The sequence below is a fragment of the Staurois parvus genome, unplaced genomic scaffold (assembly GCF_062004578.1).
Source record: "Staurois parvus isolate SC_StPar_1 unplaced genomic scaffold, SC_StPar_1.0 ptg000436l, whole genome shotgun sequence".
Taxonomy (NCBI): Eukaryota; Metazoa; Chordata; class Amphibia; order Anura; family Ranidae; genus Staurois; species Staurois parvus.
In genome coordinates this window covers 5,757,066-5,769,504 of record NW_028318232.1, presented here as the reverse complement: position 1 = coordinate 5,769,504, position 12,439 = coordinate 5,757,066, and the positions used below count along the sequence as shown (strand labels likewise).

Here is a 12,439-nt window from a genome sequence, read left to right as displayed (position 1 = left end):
AAAAAGAGATGTAGGATGAGATGATAGGTGGGATAAAAAAAAAAAAAAAAATAATGGGGGGGGAATGGGTCGAGTGGCAGTAGCGTATATAGGCAATAGAAAGTTAAAATGGATCACCTCCCTAAGTATTAGCCGAGCCGGAAAGGTAATATAGCTTAGTATATGTTACATGCAAGATCAGACAGTGGGGTAACACATGGATCAGAAACCCCGTAAAACATATCATGATATCGCACTACAGCCTATCTTTACGTGTGATAAAAGCGTCTTCGGTGAACCGGGTATTCCTCGATACAGCATTGTGTTAGGAAATTCAATCCGTGGATCTAGATTGATCATTTACTATTCTGTGATATGTAGAAGTGGATTTGAAATGACTCCAGCATGCCCACACTGCTATTATTTTGAACATGCTCCTTTCATTTAGTGATTCAATTACACAGAATCAGCAGCATGCATGTCATGACTGTTGGGTCTGTTGGATTTCTATTACTCTACTACACCTGCTAGTAAATTATTTGCCATGTAGAAATATCATTTCTACCAAAAACAGTGATTGATCAGGTTAGTGATGTCTGACTGCTATTATTTTGAACATAACTGTATATATCTAACATACATACATACATACATACATACATACATACATACATACACTCTGGTTTTTTTTTTTTTGCAAAGCTTTACACAAGGACCAGGTTTCAATTGTGTCACAGTCCTTTTGTGCTCTATCAGTAAAATCCAATTTAAAGAAGGCAGGTTTGTCCTCAAGCACATTAGCGTAATCTCATATCTGAGACACTAGTTTATTCCAACCATAACAAACAATTTAGTGTGCTAATTGTAATAAGCTACATTAGTGTGTGACTACACATGATGAGGTTTAAGGTTAATAATCTTGAAAATAAACCTTTATAATGTCTTACAGGTACGGATCCTATTTGTCGATGGTGGTATGCAGTATCCTCAATGGCGATTGGTTGGCTTCAGGGTGATGATTCTTCTGTGAAATCTCAGTATATGGATGCTGAAAGACTTCCCAAGCTCCTAGATGCTGAGTATGTCCTTATTTATAAGTATAGAAACATATGTTACCTGGTAGAAGGTTACTTTATAGCTACTTGTCCCTAGAAATGTACCTCCTTTACTCTTCATTGTATTTGTTATCTAGGCTTTCAAATAATGTGTCCGAGGTATTAAGGTAAACCTGTCAAACCTGCGGATTCAAACTAAGCATTTGCTGAAAAAAATCTTAAGCACAGGTTAACTGGCTTTACAAATTTGAAGAAAAGAGTATATTCAGAGATAGAGACACAGGAATCATTTGCAAATGTTGACATTTCTTTTGAAAGTACAGCATTGTTCTGTTTCCAGAGTCTTGCGGTTTTATTCTTGTGTTGGGTGCATTTGCCAAAAGAGGCTCAGGGTCAAGAAGGTTATGTTTAGGACAGAGGAGGATTTTTTATAGTATCAAAGGGAAGCTGACTATGAACACATGTATCTCTAGAGGTGTTGGGGATTCTACCTTAATTCCCCATTTTCTGTATCTGATCTAGATGTTATTTTTTTTGTAATGGTTGGTACTTTTGGGTGCAAATAAGCTTGGCACCAAGAAGTATTATTTTTGCAAATGGAGAATTCTACCTCCAATGTGGTGGGTGCTCATCTCCAGGACATGCTGTCTTTCCCCTGCATCCTGCCCCTAGCACACATACCTCACTTCCCAGTGTTTATGCCAGCAGTGAGATGGTCTCTTCGATACACAGATCTATCCTTCCTATACCCTGTATAATGCCAAAAGAGAAGGGCACTGGATGCTTCTTGCACAGAAATGTCTTTACACCCTCACTAAGTATACTCCTGTCTCCCTGTGTTCACTCCCCTCTCTGCTCTCCTTTGCAGAAGATCATCTCCTGTTCTGTGTCAGTCCTTGTTCCATCCCACACAGTATTACATGTTCATGGCTCTTGTAGCACTTCTCTGTCCCTGTTGCCCTCCTCATTGTTGCACTCCCACCACACACTCTCCTTAACAATGTTTACGTTCTTTTCATGTCTGCTTCTCTCCCCTTTGTTTTCCATCATCCTGTGCCGTGTTTTTTTTTTTTTTTTTTTCATTATTATGAATGAACTTTAATAAAAACATTTACTCTAAGTTGATCCTCTTTATATATGTACAACATTTTTAAAACTATTGAAAAGAGTAAACTGTCCCTTTTCTGTGACATGCTTTTGTTTTTCAGGAACCCCTTGGTAAAAGCTGTAGTATACATGTGCAGAGCCATGCAAATGTCTGTATTGGGAAAGACTGAGAGTTCACAAAATGCTTTCACTCAATGTGAGAAAGCCAGTACGTTCTTATGGAATAGTCTGAATATGAGTGGTACATGCAATAATGATTTGAATAAGGTAAATTATTGTTCTTGTATTTGTCTGCATTAACTAATAAACATTAAGGCTACATTCACACGCAAATTAGGCCAGTGCAAATTGCAGTGGCAGGATTCTTCTGATCCGCCCCCCCCCCCCCCCTCCCACTGCCACAATCTAAAGACAGCCTTTGTGGCTGTTAGCTTGTACTTGTCAATGAACTACCATGGTACTGTTGAGCTCTGTGTTACTTCATCCTCTCTTCCTGTCAGTGTATATCTGCCTGCCCGTACGAGGTACGAGCAGACCGATACACTGACAAGTCTGCAGGAATCCTGCATGGCACTCTCAATCTGCTGATCACGGGTGCAATGCTTTAAAGTGTTACTAAACCCACAACAGTAAAATCAGTCTTTATATGCAGTAAAGCATGCTTGTTATACTCACTGTGGAGCTTAAGGGGTTAATGCTCTGCATTGTGTAAAAAGAATGTTTGATCCTGTCTTCTCTGATCCTCCCCTTCTTTCACTGTTCCCATTTCATCTGCTGATAGAACAGAGCCTCAGGGACACTCTGCACATGCTCGGTTTGGCGTGTACTACTAGAGTGTTTTTTCTTTTTCTAGGGAGAGTGCATGGGATCTGCGCAGGGCCAATCAGCACTGTACAGACAAAGCATCAGGGGACCTGCAGCCTCATAAGGGAGAATGAAAACTCCTCCTGCAAGCTTTAACTAGTGCCCAGCTGGACACTGATAGAGGTCACAAGACTGTTGATGAGAAAAAGTACTTGGCAGTTTATATTTACTAAAATAATTGCATTTCTGTGTACTGTTGGTGAACAGATATAGTGAATACAGGGTCCTGGGTTTAGTAACACTTTAAAGGCTCCAATAAAAAAAACAATTTCTTTTTACCTGCAAAAAGATGTGCATTAATTATTTTATTTTAAAAAGGTGAACTTATCCTTTAACCAAAGTGTCAAACCATCAAATGGCTGGTGTCATAACTGATGACATGCAGCACTATGGCAATTGCAGATCAGAGACCAAGAGGGCAGCTTTCTTGGCTATAAAAGACAGAAAGGTTTAGTTCTGCTTTAAGTTCATTATTTAAGTTTTCCTAATATTTTATTCATTTTTTTATATTCCTATATGGAGTAATTCATATTTGTGAAGTTTGGTACAGTTTTGACTTTTCTTTCTGACCTTGGTGTCACCGTAGTGCATTGTTGTTGCATTGCATTTCACTGTTGTCTATGTGCAATGTTTCTTCAGTGCAGTATGGAGGCCCCAGCTTTATCAACGTACCTAAAGGATATGTAAAGCCTAACAATTAACTTCTCTTGTTTTGGTCCCTCTTGGTCTGTTAAATATGATAGTTTTTCAATCTGTTGATTCTTCCAGAAATCTTGTCTGCAAGACCACTTTCTGTGCTGCACTCTTATCATGTTATTGTTCTGAACTGTCTCTGAGGACTACATAACTCCTCCCCACTGTTATGGAGGAGAGAGGGAGGTTATTGTAGTTCTGTTCTATGATGACTATGCTGCTTTTAAAGTACAGTGAGTGTTATCCTAAGACAGTGTGTTACTGGCAAGATCACAAGATGTAATAAAAGGCCAAAAAAAAAAAAAATCTGAAAAACAGAACATGTAATGCAGTATCCACCATACTGAAGAATCAATAAGCTGCAATATATACATTTTTGTTCTGAGGTTTTGATTCTTAAAATCTGAGTGAGAACTTTGTCAGGCAATATTGTAGGTGTGTGCGCCTTCTAGTCTTCTGTACAAGGCCTGTGTTATTGCAAAAATGCAGTCTGTACTGTGAAACATATAATTGTGAAGAACAATTTAGCCTTTCTGAGTGGGTTTTCTGATTTTAAACCAAAACTGCATCTTGTGGAAGTTTATATGGTCATAAATTAAAAATTCACACTTACTACTGGAAAGGCAGAACAATTAGTATCATTATTCTGATTGCTCAGTTAAAGTTTGTATGTATGTTACCAACATCTTTGAGTGTGTGTGTGTATTTATACACGTATATGGCTTTATATATATATATGTGTGTGTGTGTGTGTGTGTGTGTGAATCTCAAACCTCCCCCCCCCCCCCCCCCCTCAACCTGCATGGTCATGGTCAGAGTGTGAGGCTGCGCGACGCACAGAGTGCAGAGTTAGGGGCTGTGCGACGCACAAAGTGCAGAGTTCAGCAGGTGTCTTACTTTTGTTTCTACTTTTTTTTTCTACTTTTTGAACCACCCAGTTTCTCGATTGCTGTAAGATCATCGGCATCAGGAAACGGATCAGGGTCATTTAGAATGTGCCGCCTACAATGCCTTTTTTCCCATAACTGCACTGCACTATGTGCTCCTGCATCTCCCTTGTCCCTGTGCTGAGTGTAGGGCAGGGAGTGATCTGTGCACAAAATTGGGAGAAGTAATCTGTCAGTTCTGAACACAAGCTGGGCTTCTGTGTTTAGGAGTGACTGCGGTGAAAAGAAGACCAGAGCTGGAGGTGTTCCGATATGTTCTGGCTGAAAATCAAGCCCTGTTTATTTTTATAAATATATACAGTGCCTTGAAAAATTATTCATACAGCTTGAAATTTTCTACATTTTGTCATATTACAACCAAAAAAGTAAATGTATTTTTGGGGGATTTTATGTGATAGACCAACACAAAGTGGCACATAATTGGGAAGTGAAAGGAAAATGATAAATGGTTTTAAAATTTTTTACAAGTAAATATCTAAAAAGTGTGGCGTGTATTTGTATTCACCCCCCTTTACTCTGATACCCCTAACTAAAATCTAGTGGAGCCAATTGCCTTCAGAAGTCAACTAATTAGTCCACCTGTGTGTAATTTAATCTCAGTATAAATCTGTTCTGTGAAGCCCTCAGAGGTTTGTTACAGAACATTAGTGAAGAAGGCCAAGTACACACCTGATGGAATACACCACATGGATACAGTTAAGGAGAAATTTAAAGCAAGGTTATGTTATAAAAAAAATCCCAAACTTTGAACGTCTCACGTAGCACTGTTCAATCCATCACGTGAAAATGGAAAGAATATGACAACTGCAAAGCAACCAAGACATAGCTGTTCACCTAAACTGACAGGCTGGCCAAGAGAAGCAGCCAATAGGCCCATGGTAACTCTGGAGGAGCTGCAGAGATCCACTGCTCAGGGGGAGAATCTGTCTACAGGACAACAATTAGTCGTGCACTCCACAAATCTGGCCTTTATGAAAGAATGGCAAGAAGAAAGCCATTGTTGGAAGAAAGCCATAAGAAGTCCTGTTTGCAGTTTGTGAGAAGCCATGTGGGAGACAGAGCAAACTTGGAATGTGGGGATGCTTTTCTTCAGCAAGGACAGGGATGCTAGTCAACATTGATGGGAAGAATGATGGAGCCAAATACAGGGCAATCTTAGAAGAAAACCTGTCTGCAAAAGACGTGAGACTGGGGTGGAAGTTCACCTTCTGGCAGGACAGCGATCCTAAACATACAGCCAGAGCTACAATGGAATGGTTCAGATCAAAGCATATTCATGTGTTAGAATGGCCCAGTCAAAGTCCAGGCCTAAATCCAATTTAGAATCTGTGGCAAGACTTGAAAATGGCTGTTCAGACGCTCTCCATCCAATCTGACAGAGCTTGAGCTATTTTGCAAAGAAGAATGGGCAAAAATGTCACTCTCTAGATGTGCAAAGCTGGTAGAGACATCCCCAAAAAGATTTCCAGCTGTAATTGCAGCAAAAGGTGGTTCTACAAAGTATTGACTAAGGGGGGCCGAATACAAATGCACACCACACTTTTCACATTTACTGTATTTGTAAAAAAATGTGAAAACCATTTTCCTTCCACTTCACAATTATGTGCCACTTTGTGTTGCTCTAACACATAAAATTCCAATAAAATACATTTACGGTTTTGTTTGTAACATGACAAAATGTGGAAAATCTCAAGGGGTATGAATACTTTTTCAAGTGTGTGTGTGTATACAGTTAGGCCCATATATATTTGAACACAAGCACAATTTTAGATTTTTTTCAGGTATTCAGCAAAACATACTCAAGCTATAGTCATATAATCGATATGGGCTGAAAGTGCTCACTCTTGGGTTTCATTTGAGGTTATGTACATCCAAATTGGAGGGAGGGTTTAGGAATTACAGCTCTTAAGAATAGCAATCCCCCCTTTTTTCAAGGGACCAAAAGTAGCTGGCCAGTTGAATCAAAAGCTGTTTCATGGCCAGGTGTGGGCTACTCCTTCGTTATTTCTTCATCAATTAAGCTGGTTAAAGGTCTGGAGTTGATTCTAAGTGTGGTATTTGCATTTGGAATCTATTGCTGTGAACCTACATCATGAATTCAAAGGAGCTGTCCATGCTAGTGAAACGGGCTATTGTGAGGCTTCAAACACAAAACAAATCATTCGGAGTGGCCAAATCAACAGTTTTGTACATTCTGAGGAAAGAAGAATGCACTAGTGCACAGCAACATAAAAAGGCATGGACATCTACAGAAGACAACAGTGGTGGATGTTTGCAGGATCCTCTCTATGGTAAAGAAAAACCCATTCACAACATCCAGACAGGTGAAGGACACTCTCCAGGAGGTATGTGTATCATTGTCAAAGTCTACAATCAAGAGAAGACTTCACGAGAGCAAATACAGAGGGTTCACCACAAGGTGCAAACCTTTCATAAGCTGGAAGAATGGAAAAGCCAGATTATACTTTGCCAAAAACATCTTAAAAAGCCAGACCAGTTCTAGAAAAGCATTCTTTGGACGGTTGAAACTAAGATTAATCTGTACCAGAATGAAGGGAAGAAAAAAGTGCGTAGAAGGCTTGTAACAGCACACAACATGGCAGAGGCAGTGTGATGGCATGGACGTGACATGATGGATATATACAGGTATCTCAGCATTGAGGACACCATTGTTCCTGACTGAATCTCCACCTCCATTTAAAAAAAAAATGCAGCCCCAAACTTGCAAGGAACCTCCACCATGCTTCACTGTTGCCTGCAGACACTCATTATTGCACCACTCGCCATCCCTTCGGCAAACAAACTGCCTTTTACTACAGCCAAATATTTAAAATTTTGGCTTACCAGTCCAGAGCACCTGTTGCCATTTTTTTTTCACCCCAGTTCCTATTTTCATGCGTAGAGTCACTTAGCCTTGTTTTCATATTGGAGGTTTGGCATTTTGGCCACAATTCTTCCATGAAGACCATTTCTGGCCAGAGTTCTCCAGACAGTAGATGGGTGTACCTGGATAGCACTGGTTTCTGCCAGTTCAGTGCTGATGGTGCTGTTGGATATATTCTGATGTCAAAGGGAAGTACGCATGATGTCTTTCATCTGCATTAAGTTTCCTTGACCAAACTTTGCATCTACAGTGCTCAGTTTTGCCCATTTCTTTATGCTTCTTCAAAAGAGTTTGAATAATTGAATTTATGCTGGTCAAAGGGTAGTTGCACCAAATATTGATTTTATTTAGATTTTTCTTCTCTTCGCTTTCAAAAATATTTATTTTACTTGTTTATTTTTATAAATTTACAAAATGCATTCTTATCTTACAGCATTTCTTCACACCTGCCTATAACTTTTGCACAGTACTGTATATGCAAGAAAAAAAATGAGCCCCTTGGTTTTAACTGGCTTTCTGCAGTAATTAGCCATAAAATGTGATCCTGGTCCTCATCACAATAATTGACCAACTCAGTGTGCTTGAACTAATAACACACAATTATTTCTCGTGTCTTTATTGAACCCCTACATTAACCCTTTGACGCCGACGTTACACAAATATGCGGCCTCACAGAACTTGGCTTTTTTTTCCGTAGGGCCGCATATTTGCGCACGGCGCACTCCCAGCACAAAGACCGTGGTGTCACTGAGAGCACCGGGTCCTGTTCTAACGATCAGGACCCGTGACTCCTGATTCCGGGTCACATGATTCCTGTGATAGCCTCTGATTGGCTATCACAGTAATCAGTCACTGTACAGCCCGGCCCCTTTGTGTTCTCTCTCTCTCTCTCTCTCTCTCTCTCTCTCTCTCTCTCTCTCTCTCTCTCTCTCTCTCTCTCTCTCGGAGATAGATACATCGTATCTCTCTAACCCCTGGCATAGAGGGGGAAAAAATGTTTGGAAAAAAAAAAAAGATAAATATTAAAAAATACCTAGATCAAGGTTTGATCTAGTTCAGTGCCAGGGTTAGGATTCGGGCCAGGGTCAAAGGTCAGGATTTTAAAAAAATAAAATAAATAAAATTGGTATCAGTTAGTGTCAATGTCAGTGTTTTAGGTAAAAAAAAAGACAAAAACAAAATGTGCACTATTGTTTCTGGGCTGTACTATGGGTACAAACAACAAATAACATACACATATATGGTATCGCTGCGATCGTCGAGTGCTGGAGGATTTTATTTTGGGTTGTTCTTTGGTGGTAGATTATGGTAGTAACAAGAAACACACAGCTAAATAAAAAAAAACTTTTTTTTTTTTTTTTTTGTTATTTTGTGCCAGTTTTCCTTTGATAATAATAATAAAAAAAAGAAAAATCAGGAGATATCCATTACCATTCACCACCAAATGAAAGCCCAATTTATCCTGAAAAAAACAAAGTATAATTTACCTGGATGAACAAAGTAGTTGTGGTGATATGTACAGTTTTACTAACACATGTCAATGGCGCAAAATTGTGCTTGGGCATTTAGATTTGTTTTACCCTTAGGCGTGAAGGGGTTAAACACTAATGGTGCTAGAGGAAAAAAGTAAGTTAACCTACAGACTAAATACTTCAGCAAAAGCCAATTGGAGTCAATAGTTTGCCTGGGCACCTTGGCAAACCGCAGTGCTACTGGGAAAATGTTTTGTGGACTGATGAAATAAAAGTTAAATTGTTGGTGAAGGAAACTCCGCAATATGTGATGTAACTCCAAAAAGAAGACGCTTGCGAACATCAAAACATTATATCCCAATGGTGAAGTATGGTGGAGGGAACTCTATGAACCCCTTCGCTTAAATCTTGTATAATCTTTGATGTGTTTAATGTCATTGCAAAATATTTTATATTTTTAAAGCTACAGCTTTTATTAAAAAATACCTGGTATTACTGCCATAAAGTTCTTGTTTAGGCATTTATTATTATGGGATGACAATGCCTCTGTCTCTTACTCTTCAGTGTTGTCACATGTTCTAGCAGTGGAAATTATAAGCAGCCATGCGGATGCTTATTGTGCTTTGAAAGGAGGTGAATCTAAAGAAGTGTGCTTGAAGTCTTGTCTCTTTTTTTTTTTTTTTGTAGGTAATACAGCTTCTGGTTTGTGATCTCTTACTGTCCATGCGAACCTCTTTATGGCAGAAACAGGCATCTGGGGAAGCAATTCATGCCTCCAAATCAGTGCTCACAGGATTCCAGAGGGATCTCAGCAGCCTTCGTAGGCTTGCTCTTACCTTTAAACCTGCTCAATGCAAGGTAAGTTGTATTATTTAGGAGAATATGAATAAACTGTACAGGTCTGGGGCAGCCCTGTGTGTGTGTGTGTGTGTGTATGTATAATATATATATATATATATATAAATATAAAATCATCCTTTCCTGTGGCCCATGTCTACAAACATTTCTGCTTCACGAAATAAAGGGGGGTGGACTCGTGCGCTGCCAAAGATATAAAAATGAAGACTAGAGTGGATGAAACATAAGTAGATTTGGTGGTGTAGCGTTAATTCCATGTGATTGACATAAAAAATTAATAAAGGACTTGATATTAAATGGGTGAATACACAAATTATATGAATAAATATATAGGTGTACAGTGGTGCACCCAAGGTGTATCCCAAAAACATGCCATTAAGAATGTGACTAAATAAAAGTGATAGGTGATTTAAGTGAAACAAATATAAACCAAATATAAATACATGTGATCATAAATCAACAATATACATAAATCATATAGCACAAAGTCCCAAACGTATAACTGTGATGAATCAATCTTCAACCGTGAAAATTAATACGTGCTCAAGTACATCAGACCATCTGTCACCGTCTAGCGTGCACACTTGCCTCCAATCTTTGACCTTCAAGGAGTCATAAGGTATAACAAATCACCAGTTAGTCCCAGGTGGGATGAATCTCACTCTCTGGATGGACACAGGATCAGCTTCCACACAGCTCACGGTTAATCGACCATTACAGTGGTAAAGCACCTTTACAAAATTCCTCCACTTTCCCAATGGCTCGTAAACCGGGAATCCGAGAAAAAGCCATAGTGTAATAGAGTAAAGTTTATTATACCATACACAAATGCCAAAGACTTACTCACACATTAAAATTGGGTCATAGACCCACCAGGCATGAACTGTATAACCCACAGTCAGGGTGCTTGCATAGGGAATCCAAAGATGGCTGCCGTCGGTGCGTAATTGTATCACCATGCTGCTCTAGAGCTATCTTTGAATTCCCTATGCAAGCACCCTGACTGAATGCAAGATACCACAAAGGATCCCAATCACTCTAAATTGCATTATTGGTATTTTATTTTTTGTTAAAATGGTAAAAAATAATCACACTGTAAGAATGTTTGTTTCACCTTTACCAGTCTTGCAGCATGCAGAAAAATATACCGGCGCTTCTTGCATGGTGGAATAACAGTCAGGGCTGAGGGAGGAAGGCATTTTCTGTATTAAAAATCCACATCAAAGCAGGGCTTGGGAGGCAGGCATAACTACACATTATAGACTTGACCAAGTGGGATTGAATGCTAATTGCTACCCAGTCTCGCCCAACATTAAAGTGTTACTAAACCCACAACCGTAAAATAAGTCTGTATATGCGGTAAAGCATGCTTGTTCTGCTCACTGTGGAACCTAAGGGGTTAATCCTCCACATTGTGTAAAAAGGATGTTTGATCCTGACTTCTCTGACCCTCCCCTTCTTCCATTGTCTCTTAAATATCTCCTAATAGGCTTGGGGCAAGTAGCACATGCTCAGTTTGATGTGTATTGCTAGAGAGGTTTTTTGTTCTTGGGAGAGTGCATGTGATCAGCACAGGGCCAATCAGCACTCTCCAGACAGAGGTCAGATGTCCTGCATCCTTTTACAGGACAATGGAAAAACTCCTACAAGCTGTAACCAGTGCTTAGCTGTACACTGATAGAAATCATGAGACTGCTCTAACTGCTGATGAGAAAAGGTATTTAGCAGTTTATATTTACTAAAATAATTGCATTTCCATATTCTGTGTATTGTGGGAGACCAGCTATAGTGAATGCAAGGTCATGGGTTTAGTAACACTGTAACCGTAGGGTTGTTTTGACACAATCTCTGTAGTCTCAATGACTATAGAAGGGGAGTCAAAACAACACTGTTTCAGTAGGATGTGGCTGTCTGATACTAAAGCAGCCCATAGATGGATCCGTTTGTTCAATCAGCAGCATAAGCCCACTGAAATGACTAGCCCTCTGACATCACACACTTCATAGCAGTGAGCTGAGTGTAGTCTGAGACCTGAGTGTAGGAAATGGACACACCACCCTCTACACAGCCTCACTGGAAAACGTGCACATGATCATCTCATTGAGGTTGCATTGGGGGGGTGCAATTTGTCACAATGGATTTCCTGCTGTTGAGGAAAACTGCCAGAAGTGACACATGCAGATTGAAGAGAAAGGAGAGAGCAGCCAGGAGCCCCACTAGGTCCTTTGGATTGAGATAGGTACACACTATATGAGGATATGCTTTGTTCATTTTGCATTTCAAAGGTTTACAAAAAATGTTGGATTTCTGCCTAAAGAATGAAATAACTCAATTACACATTTTTTAATCCTAGTTGTTCCTACATGAAGCTACAGTTAGACTGATGGCTGGTGCAAGTCCAACCCGCACACATCAGCTTTTGCAACACAGCTTGCAGAAACGTCCTCCAAACATCAGCAAGCCCGGTAAGTTTGAACAGTACTATTTTTTAGTGGCAGCTTTACAGGAGTGCTAATACAGCTGATATTGTTCATAAAAGATGCAGATAAACCTTTTGTATAAAAGGCTCAATCACAGGCA

The 12,439-nt window shown here is 39.6% G+C and overlaps 1 protein-coding gene across 1 annotated transcript in view; it reads left to right on the top strand.

The window, feature by feature from the left end:
- Positions 1–12,439, top strand: part of SREBF2 (sterol regulatory element binding transcription factor 2) — a 62,818-nt gene that overhangs the window by 39,770 nt on the left and 10,609 nt on the right. The window contains exons 15-18 of the mRNA XM_089687707.1: positions 929–1,058; positions 2,243–2,408; positions 9,689–9,859; positions 12,213–12,324. Coding sequence (XP_089543833.1) covers positions 929–1,058; positions 2,243–2,408; positions 9,689–9,859; positions 12,213–12,324 — 579 coding nt within the window. The remainder of the gene's footprint in view (positions 1–928; positions 1,059–2,242; positions 2,409–9,688; positions 9,860–12,212; positions 12,325–12,439) is intronic.